Raw genomic sequence first — 22653 nt, forward strand, 5'->3', positions numbered from 1 at the left:
AAATAAATTTCTGTAGAGCTTGAAGATACTTTGTCTGCTCAGAGCTGAGACCTTAATTTTGAACTTGCTCTTCACTTGATATATCAGTAAGGATCTCACTGTTCTTCTTGTTACTTCAGTTACAGCAATACTTATTAGAAAAATGAAGGAGGAAATGGTGAAAAAGAAATAGACAGTATGTTTAAAGTCCAATTATGCACCTTAAAAAAACCATAGTGCAAGTACAGACTACAGAACCTTGGCAAAATGCTGAGAACAAATGTTTGAAAATGGCACCTGTGAGCTACAGGAAGTGCTGGAACATGGAAATGGAGTTGGGAAATGCCTTCAGGAGGTGTTCCCAGGATGGTTGGGTGTGGATAAGGAGGCAGAGGTGGGCATTTGCAATTTGAAAGTGTCCCCTGGGTGGGTGGGAGAATATCCATTGTTGGTGAAACTGTGGCTGCCCACATAGAAACTGGTTTCTATGGAATGCTGTGCCCCTGCAGAGAAAGAGATGTGTAGAGAAGATACAGTGCCGCTGTTCATAACATGGTCTGTCTGTCTGAACCCTTTGTCTATGAGGAGTGTTGTTGGTTCTTACAAAAGTCTTATATTTTTTATAATAAGTATGTAGCTAAAGCTATTTCAATGAAGCAACTTCCTAGCTGAATGAAGAATTGGCAGTCTGCTTTCATGGAAGTCTTCAATGTTCATCATGCTGGTATTTAGTTCCTGCACACAGAAAATTGTTTTGCAACAAGTTGATCACAAGGAAGGCTATTGACATTTCAGCTATTGATTTTGTTTTTACTGGCAAGGATCAGCAACTTAAATTTGCTGGCACGCTCTTTTTTTGTGTATGGAGTGTAGCCTAGGGGAGTGAAAATTGAGTTCATGGTGAGAAGGTAAAAGGTTGCCTCTTGAAGAAGAGGAGGGTACCTTTGCTAATCTAAAGATTTTGGGTTAGTTATTTCACCTCTGTTTTTATTTTGAAACATTGTCCCTCATTTCAGAAATGGCCAGCTTGTAGAGTTTGGGCAAGCTGTATTTCAAAATGTGAGAGTTTCACAGCCTTTCACAGAATTAACACCTAATTAAAGGGGGGTTGGGCGTTGGGCAGGTATTTTTTATTAATAAAGAACATGATTGCAAAAGGTATGCTGATCTACTCCCATGATCACCCTTACTGGAAATACCTTCCTTTTCCGGACACAAGGGTAGAAGATTTGAGAACATTTGGTGTATCTTTCTTCTGTGTGTGCATAACAAGTCCTGGGTGAGATAATAGTTTTCATATATTTTAAACAGCATTTTAGTATTATTCAGTGCTAGTTCCTTTTGATATGAAGGTAATAAAAGAAGGTAGGAAGCAAACACCATTGCAGTGGACTGTTTGCTCACTCATTGAACAGCCTTGGGTAAGCCATTATCTCTCAGCCTTGAAGCTCCCCACTGTAAAATGGGAATAATATTAACCTTATTTTTAGAATATTTTCTGTTTTTCACATTTTACCCATAAGCTTTGGGAAAGGGCAGGATAATAAAATAATGAAACTGTTGAGGTTCATCTTCAGTAGTTGAGGAACTATATTAATATATTCAGAATTTGAAACTGCAATCCACAATGTGCTCAATCATATCAGCACAGACCAGAATTTCAAGTGTTGTTAAGTGTTAAGTGTTGCTGCCTGTCCATTTCTAACCTGAATTATAAGGGAATTTAAGATATATGGGTTGGATCCAATGGGACACTTCTGTGGGTGCCACAGGCCCTCCAGCAGCAGCACACACACAGCCCCTGCCATTGATGTCCGCAATGTAGCACTTCCAGGGGCAAGCACTGAAACAAGCAGAAACACTAGTTTCTGGAAGGGGCATGACCTGCCTCTTCCAGAAACTAGCATTTCCGCTCATTTTGGTAGCCCCAGTCTGGGTCCAGATGCTTAATATCTGGAAATGACTTGGAAAAACAATGGTTTGGTTAGGCCAGTGGTTTCTTCTCTTTGCTTAGCCTTCCTCTGCTGTCACTTGATTTGCCTCGAGTCAGGTATGCTGCTGAGCTTTGGTCAGTGGCCTGAGGGAGGAAAGAGAATGGCTGGTTAGGGTATATTTTGCCCTCTCTCTTCCTCTTCTCCCTTTTCTGCTCTCACTTGGCTCGCCCGGAGCTTGTGCTCATGTCATTCTACTTGGAGCATAGCTCTAGTCGGAGAGAGATGAACGATGACAGCATTAACTTTGGGGAAGTAAAGTGTCAGGGCTGAACAGAAGAGAAAACTGTTTTATTTCTGGGTTGGGAGTTGGAGGCACTGCACTACAGTGGTTCCGCTCCTACTTGGATGGCCGATTCCAGAAGGTGGTGCTGGGGGATTATTGCTCTGTGCCATGGCAATTGTGCCATGGGGTTCCACAGGGCTCTATTTTATCCCCCATGCTGTTTAACATCTACATGAAACCACTGGGGGAGGTTATCCGGAGGTGTGGGCTGAGGTGCCATCAATATGCAGATGACACCCAGCTCTACCTCTCTTTTTCATCAAAACCAGGTGAGGCAGTGGCTGTTCTGAACCAATGCCTGGGCACGGTAATGGACTGGATGAGGGCTAATAAACTGAAACTCAGTCCAGACAAGACGGAGGTACTGTTAGTGGGTGGTTGGTCTGCCCGGCTAGGTGATATTCAACCTGTTCTGGAGGGGGTTGCACTCCCCCTAAAGGATCAGGTTCGTAGTTTGGGGGTGCTCTTGGATGCAGAACTGTCACTTGAGGCACAGGTGAACTCAGTGGCACGGAGCACTTTTTATCAGCTTAGGCTGGTATACCAACTACGCCCTTATCTGGACAGAGTTAGCCTAGCTACAGTTATCCATGCTCTAATAACTTCTCGTCTGGATTACTGCAATGCGTTATACGTGGGGCTGCCTTTGAAAACGGTCCGGAAACTTCAGCTGGTCCAAAATAGGGCAGCAAGATTGTTAACAGGGACTGGCCTGCGAGCTCATATTACGCCAGTACTTTTCCAGCTGCACTGGCTGCCAGTCCATTTCCGGGCCCGATTCAAAGTGCTGGTGTTAACATTCAAAGCCCTTAACGGCTTGGGGCCAGGTTACCTGAAGGATCGCCTCCTCCCATATGTGCCTGCCCGGACCTTAAGGTCATCATCAGAGGCCCTTCTCCGTGAGCCCCTGCCAAAGGAAGTGAGGCGGGTGGCTACTAGGAGGAGGGCTTTTTCTGTTGTGGCACCCCGGCTCTGGAATGAGCTCCCTAGTGAGGTTCACCTGGCGCCTACATTGTACTCCTTTCGGCGCCAGGTGAAGACCTTTTTATTTTCCCAGGCATTTTAGCTTTCTAAATTTTTATCTTTGCTGTTTTAAATCTGTATTTTAAACTTCTGTACTGCTGTTAGGTTTTATTGTGGTTGTATTGTTATATTGTGGTTTTAATGTTCTATATATTTTAAATTGTTTTATTGTGTGTTGTTTGGTTTTAGTTTTTGTGAACCGCCCAGTGAGCTTCGGCTATTGGGCGGTATAGAATTGAAATAAATAAATAAATAAATAAAATAAAATAAACACTGCCCAAACTAATCCATGCCTTACCCAGCTGTCTCTCCTCCAGAATTAGTTGCAGAGTAAGAACATAATAATTTTGCTGATCAGACCAAGGGGCCATCTAGTCTAGCTTTCTGTTTGAAACGATGGCCAGCCATATGCTTCTGGAAAGCTTAAAGCAGGACATAAAGGCAGGAGCCCTTTCCTGTTTGTTGTCAGCATTTTGTATTCAGAGGTATACTGCTCCTGGACTTAGAGGTTCCATTTAGGTCTGCCATGAGCTATTGACACTGGTCACCATTTCATATGAATCTGTCTAATTATTTAAAGCCATGTAAGCTAGATGTTTCTGGATCCCTGGGCAAGAGGCCATTGGTTCATTTTTTATTTTTTTTTTAAAGGAAGTGATAGCTGCAACAGAAAATTCATTTAAAGACAGAGGAAGCTACTGTTCGAAAACTATGGAGCAAACTATATTAGTTTTTTTACAAAGTTATATAGAACATAATGTCAGTTACCATTAGCTACATGAAACATTTATGTTCCATAATGAGCAGTATTTGGACAAATGAACTAAATTGTGTTTGCGTTGGATCCAAAGATGCTGTGCATGTGTGGAAAAGCATTTCCACTCTCACAATATGCCCCTCGATTTGATTAATTTTCACCACTCCAGCTGCATCCCCATGTCCCTTACCATTTTATAGAGCCACTTGAGCAGATTTTGGGGGGCAAGGCAGCTTCAGTAGGGAAGAGAGGTGGGGATGAGTGCAGTCTGTTTGAACCTCTTTGGATCAAACCATTCATGTTAAAGCAGTAGAGGCAGAGCATCAGAGCAAATAAAATCTTGACAATGACCTGGATCTCATGATGTGACAACCCGCTGATCATCCATGATGGGTTGTCATGTTGTGTTAACCTGACTTCATCGTGGGTTGTTGGGAATGGTTGCAGAGCTGCCTGGTAAGACTGGTGAAAACCTCTGCTGCTCCTTGCGATCTCCCTAATGGTGCTGCCATCCTCACTCATCCCGTCGCAGTGTCTTCTGCCTCATGCTCCTAACAATAGAGAAGAAAGGACACCAGAGGGTGTCCTGAACACTTTCACAGCTTTTACAAAATTCAGTCCTATGCAAGTGCACAGGGGCAAATCGCCGCTGCTAGGAAACTTGCTTAAATTTCCCCTCCATTTTGCTTCTCTGCCATAAGATTTGCACAATTTCCCCCTCCGTTTTTGCTTCTCTGCCTTGATTTTTGCGCAACTTTCCCTTCCATGTTACTGCTTTGCCATGACATTTGTGTATGTTTAGCATATATATGACAGCTAGCAATGGAGACCAGTGGAGGGAAGTGACAAGAACAAAGCGAGGGAGCTAAAAATGGTTGGCGGCTGCGAGAGAGAACGTGCTTTGGGGGGGCGGATGTTCTTACTTCCGTGTAATGTGAAGCAGCTTTTTTTTTTAAGGTGTTCGCTAGCAAAGGGAGTCCTAAAGTAGAAGACATTGATAAGAGGGGGATACAGATAGGCTTGACTAAATATCAGAGCACAAGACTCCAAAACATATTTTAAAAGCTGCTGAACCATGTTCATAATTGCTTGAAAAATGATTTCCTTTTTGTGATCTCATGGCGGGGTGGGGAGCTGAAAGTAGCTGGTGGCTGCAGGAGATAAGGTCCTGGGGTGGGGGTGGGACTTGTGAATCAGCTTTTTTGAAAAAAGTGTTTATTAGCAAGGGACCTGCAGGAATGGAGGTTGTAATTGACCAGGACATTGACAAGAGGGGGATAGTGGTATGCTGAGCTAAATATCAGACAGGCATTCCTGCACACAAGCACAATTGGAAAAGCATTTTTAAAGGGTTTGTGAACGTGTTATCATGCTCATAAGGACTCAGAAAATTAATTCCATTTGGCGATCTGATGCGGGGTGGGTGGCTGGATTTTCCCTTGATAGCCAGCAACCCCAGCGTGACATGCAAACTGCCCAGTATCTTGTGGGACTTCCATAACTATGTTAACCAAAATCCAGAATTATTTCAGGCACCTTCATCAAGCAGATATGTATTTACTTTCTAAAAATGGATTATAGTGTATGAAGTTCTATAGTTTGTCACCTGCTTGTATATTCTTAATTTAAAAACCCAATATTTAGAATTGAATGCATGATCCAGAAGAGGGAGGACCTGGGACCCAAGTGTGGAGGATAAAGGATAAAGTGAAGGATAAAGTGAAGTCATGGTTGTGAGTGGAGGGTGAAAGCCAGAAAGGAAAATGATTTCTAGCACAGGAAATGTTCTCCTTGGCCTCACTGCCACATACATCACCTTAAAACTCACGTTTACAGTTTCCCTCTGCTATTGATTCACATGCTTTATCTCAGGATGGGAGAAAGCAGGAATGTCCTGCTTTGGCTGAGCACTTTTCTTTCCAGCATTTCCTCTCCATCTTAAGCCACATCTTCTGTGCAGATGATGGGTTTATAGACGATGAATCTGGATCACGCTGACAGGCATTACGTTTGAACAACCATATTCAGTTCTAGTTTAAAAATGGTATTTACATGTGACTAGTACCAGATTGTGGACTAGTTGTACCAGAATGTGGAGGGGGATGCACACTGCAGTGTAGCATGGATAGACAAGCTTTCTTACTGAGGTGCAAGGATAAGTATGCATTCATTTTACCCCACAGTTCTTGATTCAGTAAGTGATAGATACATAAAAGTCTGCTTCTGCACACAGATTTAGAATCATAGGGTTGGAAGGGGCCTACAAGTCCATTGAGTCCAACCCTCTGCTCAGTGCAGGAAGCCTGATTCCCAGGCAGACTCCCATCCAAGTACTAACTAGGGCTGACCCTGCTTAGCTTCCAAGATCAGATGAGATCAGGTGCATCCAGCCAGCAGGGCATAAATCCAGAAAAGCATGAAATCAAAGGTAGGAACCTTACTTTTGGTCAGCTCTGCTGCAGCTACGTACACCATGCTCTCCTGCTTCAGGAAATGTATGGGCAATAAATAATTTTAATGGGTTTAGCACCATTGCAAAACCACAGTTTTTATAGGCTGTTGGCAATGACTGAGTGATCATTCTTGTTTGACTGTGTCAGGGTGGATCTAGACTGGCAGATTCTCTGAGGGGGGTTGTCACAATTCGCAGCTGTTTTTTCTTTCAGTTGTAAAGGGTCATGTTTGTTTGTGTTTTCTTATTAGAAGCAAACAGTTCTGTCATTGCCACTTCTTGAGCTCCTATATCATGAAACAAGAAGTACTGGGATTATGATTTCTGCAGATTGTACTTCATATAAATAAACCTTTTCAAAGTTTTTGTCCTTTTTGTGGGATGTTGTTAAACCTTTAATTCTAGGTGTTGTGTTTTTTTAAAAAAATACTATTTAGTTCTTTGAAGCTTAATAGAACTTTGGTTGTAGATTTAAATCACTAAATTAATGTGAAAGAGACCCTCGTAGCCTGCCATAGTATGATGTTTTGTAACTTACATGAAGTGTGTCTGTGGAGATTTCAGTGCCAAAGTAACCAGTAGTGAATCTAGGTTGGAAGTGCTAATTTCTGGAAGCCTGCCCACAGTTTAGGGATTGGGAGAAGTCTACAAATACTTTTTCATTCAACATCAGTAGCTATCCGTTAAACTTGTTCTTTCCATTTCTTTTCTGGATTGATTTCTTTGTTTAGCATGTTCCAAAAAGAAATAGACATTCCCACCCTGATGAAGGTACCCATCCATCTTTTCACAGCATGCTATAGGAATGTAACTCTACCAGTCTGTGTCAGTTGAGCGGCCCTTAAAACGAACAGCAAAAAGTGCTTTGCTAAAGCCAATGTGTGTACTGATATGCTTACTTCTCAGAGAGTATGTTTCTTTTAACACCCTAACTGCAGCCATCCCATACACCGTTGAGTCTACCAAGGTGCAACTCTATTTAATCCTCAAGGGACTTGTCAGGGTCCTTTTCAAGAAAGAAGCAGCCCAAACCCAAACAATAAAAATACCCCTCCCACACACACACGCACCTAAAACGTGCCTAGTCCACACACTATTTTCTGTCTTTAGGGAAACACATTATTCAGGGGAAAAAAAACTGAATCACTTAGACAGTCATATGCAGGGTGGGGGTCAGTTAGTTTGTACAAGAAACATTTGTACTGAAGTGTTTTCCCTGCAACCAGTTCAGTTTCAACACTACATATAAATGATATTTCTAACTTGAGTTTTAACCACATTAAAGCATAACAGAAATCTTCTCAAGTATCTGCTGACATAAAATGTTTGATCTTGGGCAAGGGGAAACACTTCATTTCAAAAAGGTTCTTATTAAATGATAGCCAGCATTCAGTATTAATCAGCTAGAGGAGAAAGATGCTTTAGATATGATACTGCTGTACATTTAGTTATGTTTCTTCTTGGGTTTCAACATTAATTGCACATGAATTCTCCCTGAATTTTAGTAACTTGGCTGTTTGGACTCTACTTTGAGGAACAAAAGACATTGGATACAATCCAGAGAACCTGTACTGTGAGGAGAGCAGGTTGTGTCCTATAGAACAGGTCTTCACAATGCAAAAAGTCCCCATGTGACCACTGTTTGTACAGCTGGGGCTTAGCTCGTGGTTATAGAATTGATTGCTCTCACAGTTCTTTGCCTTCCATGATTCACAGTAGAATTTAACTGTATGTGTAGCTTTCTGGATTGTAGCCATAGCATTGAGTTTTGAATCTTGTTCGCTCACAGTTTTAAAAGGCTTTTTCTTAATTCACAAAAGGAAGACTGAAGAATTTGTTCTCAGAACACACACAATCCTCATATCATTATGAACTTACTAAAACAAAGTTACCAACACTCCTTGTTCTAGCCATCTTGCAATGGTGTTAGAGCAGGATCTGCGTGTACTGAATGGTTAAATTCTGCAGTTTACTGCATGTTTTCCTGTAACATCTTTCAAAGATGTTACCTGCTCAACAAGGGCTGTAATGGAGACTAATTTTTATGTAGGAGTGTTGTAACTTTATACAAGTGAAGCATATGGATGCTAACTGCCAACGTTCAGGCAATAATAATAGTGTGAAAGGACAGTGCAGAGTTGAGACTAGCAATGAAATAGAGCCAAGTTTAGTTATATAATTTGTCGCCGCCATATTCATAACATGAGCTACGTCAAACCTGTAATGATGTGTTCTTAGCAGAGCTTCCCTGTTGCATTCTTAAGTACTACATTAAAGAAAATCCCGTTTCTGTATCTGAACCTGTAAGAACATTTGTTAGTTTCTTGTACTTTATGTGTGAGCAAAAGCTTGAGGTATAGAGGGGAGGGTTATTGCTGTGTTGCTTGAATCTGGTCACTTCCTTTTCCCTATTCCAGCAGCTTTTAACTACTAACATAAAAGTAATATAGGGCTGTATCCAGTGTTAGTCCTACATAGAGTAGATCCATTGAAATGAATTACTTAAGTTCAACTAGCACTGGATGCAATCCTTAGTGTTTTATTGCTGCATTCTTTTAAAGGTAAAACATCTATGTTTTGTGGACAAAAGTGATGCTTTTGGGATTCCCCAGCATCTGTAGCTACAGCGCAGGCTGTCAGTAATCCCCAGTCTGCTTATTCCCCTCCCTAGCTGAAACTCCTTGGCCCAGCGAAGAAAAAATGCTTGCTCATTGGAGATACGTTATAGGACCATTTGAGATCTTGACAGTTTGGCACATTGAGCCAAACTACACAAAATCAAGTATTTCCCACTATGGGACTAATTCCAGCTTGGGGAGGTGGTTACAGGTGGGGGGAAATTGCATGGGGAGCTGAGAAGTTCTCTTCCATTACTGTCATTGTGATCAAAATTGAAGCCCTCCCTTGCAGTTCCTTTAAAGTAAAAATAGAAACACTGTGAGATCTTTGACCCATAGTAACTATGGAGCTGTTCACACATGAAGCCCACTGTGCACAAGCTGCTTCCAGGTTGCAACAACAGCCTGCAAATGCTCCATTTGTAGGTTGTTCATGTGTTAAACAACGCAAAGTTAACTTAAGAACAAACCATCGGTTAGCTTTGGGTTGTTTAACCCATGAACAAACCAAAGTGTCCGGGTTCAGACATCACACTAACAACCTACAAATTGGGGTGTCCGTAGGTTGTTGCTGCCAATTGGAAGTGATTCACACGTGGATCTGGCATGCAAAGAAGTCCTTTTTCAACTGAAATTTTATTGTACTGTAGAGGAGAGGTTGCTGTGGTTTTGGTTTCTCTTGTGCTAGCAGAATTTAGTTTCTCAGTCTGATATTTTCTGTCCTATTTCTCTGTGGGATGATGCTTTTGGCAGTTTAGAAAAGGTTATATGTCTTACATTAAAACACACACACACACACACAGAAGAAGTTTAGCTGAGAGTGGAGGAGATGCCGGGAAAGAAATGTTAGAATCTGCTCTAAAGAAATTACTTGCAACTTCGACCCTCCCAATTTCTTCATGAAGAGTTCTAGGTAGTTTGAATTATCATACTTCTGTATTGAAGTTGGAGCTTTATCAGTTATCTGTCTCCCATGCGCTATAGTAGCAAAGAGCGCTCTACTGATCTGAAACTTTTACATGATATAAACTCTGGCTGGTAATAGTTATGAAATGTAGCTGTAGATTTTAGAGTCTGCATGCAGCCAAACTTTTCACATTGCACACTTTTTTGTGCTGCTGTATTGAAATGCTAACATAGATCATTGTGGTTAGAAGAAATTGCCTTGATCCTGGAAAGGCCAGGATTGGATTTAGTGCCATTATCTTGCTGCCTTTTATCAGTAGCTTTTACTCTTCATCAGCTGCTCTTGAGTCTTGAGATCACAGATAAACTGTACATGTTAGCTGGGGTTGTTTTATTTCATTTCTTGAAGGAATAGTAGAGATGTCTTGAGTCAGTTCTAGAAAGCACATGGCTAGGGTTGGAAGCTTTATTTTATGCAACCCTTGTAGATACGTGAGTATTTTTGTTCAAAATATGTTGGATTTGACCTTTCTCCTTCCAGAAACAAGTGTTTCTGCTCATTTCCGGTTGCCCCAGAAGCACTGAATCACCATTGCGCAAGCAGTGGGGGGGGGGGGGTCGCGAGAATTGGCAGGGGCATAAGTGCCCTTTTGTATTCTGCACACACTGTGGAAAAACACAATAGTAACATAATAAAAACACCACCCAACAGACTAGCTTATATGCCAAAGGCACTGCTTGAATAAAACATCTTTGCCTGCCAGTGGAAGGACAGCAGAAATTCGACTTAACCTCCCTTGGCATTATTTTCATTATGTTCTGGTCTAGTGTTTCTGCAACTCAATGTGTATTATGTATTATACACATTGTAATATGTAACATCCATTAGGCTGCTCCAATATCCAAGCAGAAATATTTTTTACATCAACAGAGACTGTGTGCGTGCGCACGCACGCGTGTACTGGTAATTATGCACAGAATTTTATGTGTACTGCTATGGCTATCTCCATAGCCAGTTCAAATTGCTGGGTTCCTCTTTTTAAAAAGGAACATGTATTTCTGCTTCCTGCACAGTGTAAGTTCCTTCTCAGAAAGAACAAAGCAGGAGAAAATTAAACAGAAGAATAGAAAGCACATTCATTGAAGAAATTATATGAGGGAATGAACAAACATACTTAGGTTCTTCTTGGGAGTTTACTTCTCTTTGTGCATAGCAAATCAATCTTAAGAGCTAGGGAGTTTTGTGGAAGTCAGCTTCATATTGTGTTCTTATTTCCTCTCGACTACAGAAAAAAAGCTAGATTTATTATAGGTTTCCAGGCAGTTAGCAATGGTAGACATTCTTCTGAAACCCTTAGCCTACATTTGTAATAAAATAGTAGAACTTTGAAGGTGGGTGGGAGGATGAAAGTCCAACTAGATAGAAGTAGCACAAAAATTGCCCAAGGCAGACATTTGTAACATGATGTAGTGAGTTAGGTTTCAGGTATCTGGAGACTGGAGTTTGCCCTACCTAGAGTACAGAGTACACATGACTGGAGTGAATCACTTTCCAACTCAGTCAGTTTTAGAAAAGTTCAAGGCCAAACTTGGGAAGATTGTGTTGGGGTTGCTTCACTGGGGAGGAGGGATTTAATACCATGTGCACATCATTCCCCCCCCCCCATGCTGTTTACCCTGTGGGTAAAAATGTACAGGCATGTGCAGCTGAAAGAGTTTAACAACTGCAGTGCTGCAGCCCGAGTTCTTACCCCACCCCCACCCTCCCACACACATACCCACTGCTTTTAAGAAGTGGGAGATCTAATCATGGATCTCCAGCTATCTCATCAAGTTTGGCTCTCAGTTTTGAGTGCAAGTAGTAACCTAGAGATTGCAGGTAGGAAAATAAGGTAGAAACAGCTTTATTAACCTGGTTGGAAATGGGACTCACCTCTCCTATTGGGGCTTTTAAATCATTAATACTTTTAAATGTTCTTTGCTTTACAGATCCACTTTTCTATCTTGGCTCTGCTGTGAATGCTTTAAGGTGCATGGAGCAATCTGAATGTCTTACATAATAGTTGTTGTCTGTGCATGTTTAGCCATGCACAGATAGTATATATTTTTTGCAGCAGGCAAAGTTCATTTTTTCTCTTTAGCGTACTTTATTATTTGGTGTCATCTTTAACAGTGAGACAGGAGGAAGTTGTTACAGAAATATTTGTACTTGTTCAGGACCTCCCTAAACTCTTTACCACAGGATGCTCCTTAGCCATTTCACAGTGAAGCACTTCAATGGGCCTGTTTATACATAACAGCAGCAAATCGTGGGTTAATTAATTAACCCACAATTTGCCACAGTACGTGCCAGGCACATTCTGCAGCCTTTTTGAATATACAGGTTGTTGTGTGACATATGAACCTGGGAACAATGACCTTGTTCGCACGTAACGACAACCCAGAGAATGGGTTGTTGCTGAATTCTGGGTGGTTGTTGAATTGTTACATGCAAATCCTGTACTATGGTTTAACTGTGGATTGTTAACTATGAACAACACAGAGTTTGCAACCCAACAACAAACTATGGGTTCTCTTCCTGGGTTGTTTGTGGTTAACAACCCATAGTTAAACCATAGTGCTGGGTTTGCACATAACAACAACCCATAGTCTGGGTTGTCATTATGTGTAAACAAGGTCTACTAATTGTAGGTTAGCTGTGGGTTGTTTAACTCACAATTAACATAATGTCCATGTTCGTACATCACATAGCAACATCCGATTGGCCTAATCAGTGTTTGCGTGTTCAAAACGGCTGCAGAGTGCACACAGCATGCGCTACAGAAAATCATGGGTTAACTTCAGACTCACCTTAAAGACTTACACATTTATTATGGCATAAGCTTTTGTGGACTAGAATCCAGAAAATCATAGGTTAATTAACTTCAGAGTCACCTTAAAGACTTGCGCATTTATTATGGCATAAGTTTTTGTGGACCAGAGTCCACTTCTTCAAATCCAATAAGGATATTTATCCACAATAATGTCCTAAATAATAGGAGGGAAACATAGTGCTAGCAAACTGTATGGAATCACAGGAACTATATATAATTTGTCTGACTTTCAAATTCATTGTGTTCCTATGGTCAAATCCTCCCTTCAGTATTTTCATGCTCACAAGTGACCTTTTGACCTTTCAGACTCCTGGAGCAAGGAAAATAAACATAGTTTAAGAGTTGTTTTGTGCTTCTTTCCATGCCTAAAGGTATAAAAACAACCACCATCACTATCAGTCATCAGGAGTGTAGCAGCCAAACAAATAGACATTGACAGGGCTCACACATAACCTTTCTCATTCACCAGTGCATTTAAATTCTTGGCTTTGGTATCAGATGTCAGGAGCGCCCTAGCTGCTTCTTTCAGTACACTCCAATAGCCAACTCAAGACACAGACGAAAGGATTCTTTTCAAGGCTTTAATCCTTTTACAACTTAATGACTCTTTCAGATGCTGATCACCAGCGACTAAGCAATGAACAGCAGAGTAGCCTATGCTCCGGGTAGGCAGTTGGTCCCCGTTTGAAGGAGAATAACTTGAAGACCCTGAACTTATGGGCTAGGGAGAGATCCTCCCTCTTTCCCTTGGGTCCACGGGACGCGGCCGTTGCTTGCGTGCTAAACGGGCGCTATGCCTCCTTTCCGTGCCCTCCATTGCTCGTCGCTCTCTGCATCGAGCGACTAGCAAGCCCCCCTCCCACACTTTCTCATTGCCAGGGTCACTATCTATCCCAGGAATGCCAGCAGGAGGAATCTCTGCCAGCTGTTGTGCCTGTGAGGGATGAGCTGGCTCCTCTCCCACGGATTGCTGTTCCTCCTCAGAATCAGAACTGCTCTGGGGTTCTATTGGCTCAGTTTCCACCCTGACATCAGAATACCAATTTCTGCTTGTTTGAAATGTTAAAGTTTTAAAATGCTCTTCTCAATTTTGTGATCATTTTTTTCTCTCACAGCTGGTATGTTCTCCAACTGTTACTGCTATCCTACATTAATGTTAGCATGATATCCTACATTAATGTTAGCATGATTTTGAAGATAACTTGTATTTATCCTACTGAAAGTATAGGCTGAAACATTTCAGAAATTAGATACGGATAATTTGGCATTTTCCTTCTTGGACTCAAAAATATTGCTATAGGGTGACCCTGTCTGGAATATAATTTTGAATTTGGTGGAGAAAGTGTATCCAGTATAGTGCTGCACTGAAATTTTGTTCAAAATTTGAATTTGGCTTTTCGAACTTTAAGCGTTTTCACAGTTCACTTTAGAAAGGACACTTGATCTTTTAAAACTCTTGTTGAGTCACCTGTCATATCACTCAGACCAGGTGATGTCCCTCCTTGAATCCTTGCCAGGGTCAGATTTGAGAGGTGGGGGCCCTTGCCAAAATATCCTGGTGGCCCCTTCCTCTGTCATTGGGCCCTTGTGGGCTTACCTGGCTGCAGTAGCAACACTGGGCTGGTCCTAGCCACCCTTTACATTTCACACAATGCCCCAGAGGAAAGCTAGGTCAGGAGCATTGTGGAAAATTAAAAGGATGACTAGATCCAGTTGCCTGACACTGCTTGGAATTAGGGCCAGAAAAAAAACCTGAGGAGGGCCCCAGGGTAGTCATCAGCAGTGGGCTCTGCCAGAGCACAGTGGCCTGGTAGTTGCCCAAGGATGCCAGGTGCTACGCCAGCCCTGATTTCTGACACTGTCTACTCAAACCATTCTGCATCAAGAACAAACTATTTTTTCCTGTTATACCCCTGGAAACAAAATGTTCCCTCCAATTCTACAGTCATCTGTTGCCCTAAAGTCACTTGCTCCCTTAAATGTCTCCTCTTTTGCTGCTGCTAATGCTTGGAGTTGTCTCCTAGAATATTTATGCATGGCCGGTCTTTCTTTCTTTCTTTCTTTCTTTCTTTCTTTCTTTCTTTCTTTCTTTCTTCAAACTCTCTCTCAAAACTCTCCTTTTCTGGGAAGTCTTTATCATAACTCCTTATGCTTTACCTTGATTGAAGTCTGAAGTACCTTAATTGCACTTGCTCACATTTGCTGACATCTGTTAACTCTTGACTCTTGCCTCATTCTCACTACCCTTCCCTCTGTTTCTTTCTTGTATCCCCCATTGTTGAGATTTTGATTCCCTGTACAATATATAAGTTTAATAATAAACGTGGATAAATTTCAAGTTAAGTATCAACTTGTTAAATCCAGTAGTATGTACACATTTTTTCCTATAGTCTCTAAATTTAACAGCAGCCATGATGGTATGTTGTAGGGGGAAATCGATTAAGGAGGATTTAAATTTCATAGTATCATAGAATAGTAGGGTTGGAAGGGGCCTATAAGACCATCGAGTCCAACCCCCTGCTCAATGCAGGAATCCAAGTCAGAGCATCCCCGACAGATGGCTGTCCAGCCTCATCTTGAATGCCTCCAGTGTGGGAGAGCCCACTACCTCCCTAGGTAATTGGTTCCATTGTCATATTGCTCTAACAGTCCGGAAGTTTCTCTTGATGTTCAGCCGGAATCTGGCTTCCTGTAACTTGAGCCCATTATTCTGTGTCCTGCATTCTAGGATGATCGAGAAGAGATCCCGGCCTTCCTCTCTGTGACAACCTTTAAAAATTTGAACTTTTGTAAGCAAATTTGAGCTTAAGATAATTTGAGACTGTTTCCCTCCAACTTCATTTCAGTTCTAACTGGTCCAAACTTTTTTTTTCATGCTTATTCTTTTAAAGTTATAAATTAATGTGGTCTGCTAGAATGTCTCTTGAATGTACATGAGTTGTATTGCTGAAAAATAAGACTAGTTCTGTCATGCTTAAGGAAATAACGTTGCCTGTATACCAATTTAAATTGCCGTATAATGGTCGTTGGCTTGTATTTTAAATAAGTGGTTTCTTTCTTTCCCTCTTTTTTAAACAGTCATGGAATGGGGAGATGATGTTAAAACAATATCAGAAGATGAAGCTGTGATGCTGGTGAACCATCAGGCAACAGGAGATGTTTGTACTCTAATGATGTGCCTTCAGGACAAAGGCACGGTATGCTGTTTTTGTATGTACCATTGCTATATCCTGGACAGGTCCTCTTGGAATTTTCTCAGGACTGTAACAATGGAAGGCACATGGACTTTTGGCAGTGGAAAGTACTCAGCTCTGGGACACAAATCTATATCCATCCAACATTTTAATGCCCCTTCTCCCCTACAGTTTAGCCCACATCCTGCAAATGCCTTGGAAGAAGGGCACACAAATACCACAGGTGTTTGCAGGCCAGAAAATGTTTAAAACAGTTCAGGTGGCCCAGGAAAGTAAAGGATTCAGGGGAAAGCGCAAATAAATATTTAACTTTTGCTTGTCAGCAGAGTTGTTTAAATTGCATAGTTAATGTTGCCCCAAATACAAAAGAATGGGCATTCAAGGAAAGTAAAAACACTCTTTATTTTTGCTTTTGTGTACTGGAAACAATGGCTGCCACATAGAACACAATTCATTGCTCTAGTCTTTTATTATAAAATATTCTTATATCTTAACGCTGCATATAGATGATGAAATAGAAACAGTGCACTTCACCATTATCTTCAGTTTTGATAGTGAGAGCTGGTCTGCGAACAGTAATTGTTTGGGAATGATTATGATCTCTACTTCTGAGGCTGATTGTAGCTTAAGACAGATTTGACTTTAAAATCAGGAACATTTGCTTTAGTATTTAATTTTATTTCTACTTAGCACAAGGCTATATAATTGTATACATGCTAACCATGTACTTGAAAAGATATCTGAACTATTAAAAATGGATGTGTCAGGACATTTTTTTGAAAGTTAATATTAAAACGAAATTGTTTTCAATTTCAGTGTGATTCTACAAGGTTCTGTTTTGTCCCTTATGCTTTTTAATATCTACATTAAACTGCTGGGGCAAGTCATTCAGAGGTTTGGACTGAGGTGTTATCAGTATGCAGATGACACTCAGCTTTACGTTTCATTTCCATCTACTCATCTTAGGGAGAATCAGCAGCCCTGCTTGTGTGCCCAACTGTCTAAGCAATTAGGCTAGTGGGCACAAGGGATAGGGCCTTCTTAGTAGTTGCTCCCTGCTTGTGGAACGCAGTTCCAACAGATGTCCACCAGGTTCCATCATTACAGGCCTTCAAGTGGGCCCTAAAGACCTACCTGTTTACCTTGGCCTCTGACTTGAGTTAGGACTTCATTGAGTGCCATTGTGCATATGGTGCTATACCATTGTAATTGTTCATTTTGATTTTTATTATTTTTTATCATTGTTTTGTTTTGTGGTTTTAAAATTCTGTGCTGCCTTCAGAGGGTACTTTCTAAATAGACAGCTTATAAATCTTTTAATTATAGTATCATTTTGTATCATATACCAGTAGGGCAAGATTTAAGCTAAATTAAGTTAACCTGTCTCTTAAACAATAATGAAATACTAACTGTTCATTCAATAAATAATACCAATAAAACATGTAGGTACTTTGGAAATTGCCTTGTCAGACCTTTCGTCCATCTAGCCCAATATTGTCTGCTCTGACTGGCAGCTCTCCGGGGCTTTATTCTTAGGTTTCTCCTAGCATCTTGTAGCTGCAGATAACACAGATTGAACCCAGGATCTTCTGCATGCAAAGCGATATGTGCTACCACTGATCCATAACACTGAAAATCAAGGATAGGAACAGAAAGTTGTTTGAGGGAACAAAAATAAGCTAGGTATAATCTTATCTAAACTCTTGTAACTGTCTGTCTTTAAAATGTTGTACGGTTCTTTGGGATAGAGAGGTGACCCCTAAATATAAATAAATAAGGAAATAATTAAATGCTCTTAAAATTACTTTAACAAATGCAATTGTATTATATAAGTTTTAGAACTAGATTCATTTTGATTACATTTATTTTCTCATATCAGAATAAGACATTTAGCCAGCACAAGTGGCAGCACTATATTTACTACAGCACACAGACACACCGTCACACAGACATATGTAATTCTCTTTGTGTTTTATGTATTAACTGTACGCTTAATACAGTTATTGTTTCTTTTCTAATGGGAGAAATGTACACCACAAAATATGGATTTCTTGTTCACAGCTTTAGAATATTACTTTGAGGTGGAATGGCTGGATGTTGATCAATAACTGGATTAATGAAGATCCTGAATTTTCTGTCCAGAAGGCTCACAATTTGGGAACCTATTTATATACTATGAATTTCCTGCACAGAAACTGCCTAGACACAATGTGCTTTCTTACAGGAAAAAGCATGAACATTCTTGCATGTGTCCCTTTTCACTGCAGATTTGTATCCAGGGAAGCTGGTGGTGATGGTCATAGTTCCCCATCACTTATACGTGCAGCAAAGCAGATGTGGGCAAGTGACACATGTAACTTCTTAATGTGGTCTTCAGATTTTCTTATCAGATAGTACTTTCTGTGTAGGAAATTTGTATTATTCAAAGATGCTACAAATATAATAGATAGAACGTGTAAAGGCATGTTTCAGGTAGCTATAGGGACATTGACTTACTCCTTGCCAGAGATTTTGTATTTCAAAACTTGCTTCCCAAATTGTACATCTGCACAGGTATTTTAAAATTAAATACTCTCTAAATCAGGGGTGGGAAAGCTGCAGGCCTCCAAATGTTGTTGGATTCCAAATCCCATCAGCCACAATCACCATGACCAAGGGTTGTGATGATGAGAGTTGTAGTCCAACTGCATTTGGAAGATCGTAGGTTCCCCACATATGCTCTAAGTGGATGCCTCCTCCTTTTTAAATCAGAATAATTCATACAGTTAAAAATATGATTAATATATTTCATTGCATAGGTGCTATTCTTGTATAGTTTGTTTTCTGGAAAGCCTATTTTCACTTGGAATTTTCTTGTATATTCCCTTGTGCTCTCTCTTGCAAGAGAGAAAGCATGAACTCAAAGGAAAAGTTCAATTGAAAATAAGGATTATTTAAACTCATTGCTGTTAAACACCTTTAATAGATAATTGGAAGTGGCTTTTTAAAAAATAAGAATTTCCCAAGGTGATTAACAAACAGAAATCAAATCTGTTGTTTTTCTGTAAAATGAAAATGGGGAAGAATGTGAAGAATGTAGAGATGGGGTGGAAATAGCATGCTGCTAAATTATGATCCTGCAAATAAGCCCTTATTGAAAGCTAATAGGCTTTTAATGGTAACATTTGTACATGAGTATCTCAAAGGGCAGCATTTATATTTAATCTTCTACTTAGTAAGAAAAATGGATTTCTGTCCACTTTCATATATTGGCTTGTATATTTGTTGGAAAGCACATGCAGACACGTACACGTGTGTGTGAATGCGTGTAGCTGTAGATATTAAATATAGCAGCCTGTTTCTGAAATTGTTTTTCTTTGTATGCAGAATGCACTGACAAGTTCTTATCTGAACTTTCCCAGGTTGTTCGTCAGATGATGTGGCTGATGGATCATATTTTTAAATATACAAACTTTGGAATTGTATCTCTAATTCATGGAGACTTCTTTATAAGACAGGTAATGGCTAATAATGTATTAGAGGCATAATTTGCTTTTCAGATATTCTGCTATATAATTTGCTATGGCAGATAGCCAAAATATCTAAAATATTTCTACAGTGGACCTCAGCACTGAACAAATTGTTCATTTCCAAATTAATGTTTCAGAGTCATAGAAGATCAAGGAGAATGTGGGGAGATAGATGTACGTGAAAAACTTGACAACAGCTTTCACAACACCATGGTTTGTTGTTACGAGCAGGCACAAGCCTCTGGCTCACACACTCCCGCCTCCCATTGCACACCAAGCTTAGAATCTTCTGATCTTGGTTTGCCACAAACCTTGGTTTGTTGGGTTTGGACAGCATGGCAAACTATGGCTTGCCACAACCTGGGTTCAGTAGCTTCTAATCTTTGGTGCACAAGCATGTGAGCCTGAGCCTTCTTTGCATAACACCAACTCATTGCTTGGCATTATAGCTTCTATATATTAGACACTGCCTGTTTTTCCAGACTCTTCTTGGAACCACAGAGGGTTAGGGCTTTTTGCTTCCTAAAATGATCAGGGTGCCCCAAATTTGATTATGTACCAAAATTCCCATTCCATATTTATGTGATAGATCCATGCGTTTGTAGGTAAAGCTGTGAGACTGTCAATGGGCAACCTTTTGTAGTATATATTCTCAGATCCTTGCTTCTTGCTGGGGTTCTTGCTCAGTTGTACAGCTCAGAAACCATATCTCTGCTTCCCATAAATCAACCTTGTGAAACTTACAAATTTATTTATTTACTTACTGCATTTCTATACTGCCCCATAACGAAAGCTGTCTGGGTGGGTCACAAAAATTAAAACCTCAAGGTACAGTATAAAACAATATAAAAGCTTAAAACTACAATATAAAAGTATAACCAGAATAAAACCTAGCAGTAATGCAGAGATTTAAAATACAGATTTAAAACAAGACAGCAAATTTGTCAGTTTCACCTGCACAGTAGAAAAATAAGCAGAGTTTCCCAGATCTGACAACTTTAGTAGGTTTATAGTCTTTTCAGGATGAATGTCTTCATGTAATTATCATTAGATTAGCAAATCATAAGGTTACATAATCATAACCGAGGCTGTGCATATCCCCCCCCAAAAAAACATATTATTCGATACAGCATTTAGCTTCCTGAGAATCTCAGCTTTCTTTCTTGTTTTTTAAAAAAGCATCTAGCTCTTATGAATATGCAGATAGGTTTGAAAGTATGTGGGTAATAACATAATGAGCGTTCAGTGACCATAGCAGGGGCCAAGCAAGATATCTAGTAGTTTGGGTAGGGAGGGAGGTGCTAGGATTTCAGTGCCCTATCTAGCTCTTTGCTTCACCTCACGACTAGCAAAAGGAGGATAATGCAAAATAAGTAAATATATTTAATTTGCAGAATCGGTATGAAGTGCAGAATTGGGATTTTGTGTTTTTATATAGATCTAATTCTCTCTGTTTCGGATATTCAGTTGCTTATGTACCTAAAACAGTACCATCCCCATAGAAGAGGGATGTATTAACAGGCTCAGATTCTGTGAAATCCAAGGTTTACAGAAGTACAAAAAAACTTTAGAAACCCTAATGGGGGGAACCCAAGATCAGCCCATTGAGGAATGAGCATGCTGTATAGCCGTGGGGGGTGTGTGTGTGTGAAAATTGGTTGGGAGGTGAATGAAATGGAGAGTTATGGAGGAGGACATGGCTGAGTGACTGAAATACTGAACAGAAGCACTCCACACAGCAATATTTTGTTGCAGGTCCTTCTTGTAAATATATAAGCTGGAAGCTGCCTTGCCATTTTTTGGCAGAGCGGCGGGGGGCGGGGGGGTTAGATAAAATCAAATAATTTCCTGCACTTCCTCCAAGGAAGGTTGGCATATATAATTCTCCCCCCCCCCCACCACCACTTTTTAAAAAATCTGCACAACTACCTGTGAAGTAGAAACTGTTTAAAAAATCTGCACAACTACCTTAGCTCAGTACTTCCTACAGTGACTGGCAGAAGTCTTTCCCAGTGGTGATCCTTCAGAACCTTTTAACTGGAGATGCTAGGGGTTGAATCTGGAACTTTCACTCTGCAAAATGTGTGCTCTGTCACTGACATATGGCTTCTCTCGATTTCTCCACATACTTTCTCTTCTGGAAGTGGCCCCCCTTAATTAATGCAGAATAGCAGTTTAGTGTTCTACATGTTGTTTTATATCTGAAATTCATTGCCTTCATTTATTTAACATGGCTCAGATATATGGCATGCTTCAGGTATGTCTGAAAAGTATTTTCTAGGCTCAAAATGGCATGGCATAAACAGGAGGGGGGAAAGGTAAACATGAACTTTAATCTTGTCTGTTGAATGAATGGTAACCTCCTTTCTTTTCAAATGAGTCTCAGTGTATTCAGTGGGATCAAGTAATTTAATCCTACTAGGAATGTAGTACATAGGTTTTTGTAGACTAATAGGTCCAGACAAATATAAAGTCTTCTTTGGAATGAAGATTCTAATCATGCCCAGTATAATTTCTATCCTACGAAAACTAGATTGCTGTCTGTTAATGTCAAAAGTAAAGAGAGCCTCTAGGGAGAATATGCTTTGAAGGGAGAAATGAACAAAGTTAGGGTATTAACCTATTTTACTTTTAAAACTTGGCTTTCAATTTTTCATTAGAGTGACACTTAGGGTTCTTTCTCAAATTACATTATTGAACGGTTTGAATGTTCCATATCCTTGACTAAATGTTTATATGTGGAGAGATTCTAAGTATTGCATATTGATTTGTATTTATTATCGTATTTATCATGTTTATTATCAACAAGTTACCTGGTAGTAGTTACTTTTTAATCCCACCCTTCATTCAAGGAGCTCAGGGATGCCTACATGAATCTTCCCACTGACCTTGCAACCTCACAGTGAGGTAGGTTAGGTTGATAGTCCAGGATTACCCAGCAAGTTTCGTGACAAACTGGAGATTGGAACCAGGTGGATAAAAATTGATGAATAACATTTTGTTCTTTATTTTTAAAGAGATAAATACTAACTTTATCTCAAAGTAACCAGGTTAAAATTAAATGA

The 22653-nt window shown here is 40.2% G+C and overlaps 1 protein-coding gene across 1 annotated transcript in view; it reads left to right on the top strand.

Annotated features, from left to right (window-relative positions):
* Positions 1–22653, top strand: part of LPGAT1 (lysophosphatidylglycerol acyltransferase 1) — an 82296-nt gene that overhangs the window by 14388 nt on the left and 45255 nt on the right. Inside the window, exons 3-4 of the mRNA XM_084828867.1 lie at positions 15964–16082; positions 19481–19576. Coding sequence (XP_084684993.1) covers positions 15964–16082; positions 19481–19576 — 215 coding nt within the window. The remainder of the gene's footprint in view (positions 1–15963; positions 16083–19480; positions 19577–22653) is intronic.

This window comes from Heloderma suspectum, chromosome 1, assembly GCF_057233095.1.
Source record: "Heloderma suspectum isolate Gila_16-S chromosome 1, 16-S_ref, whole genome shotgun sequence".
In the NCBI taxonomy this organism is placed as follows: Eukaryota; Metazoa; Chordata; class Lepidosauria; order Squamata; family Helodermatidae; genus Heloderma; species Heloderma suspectum.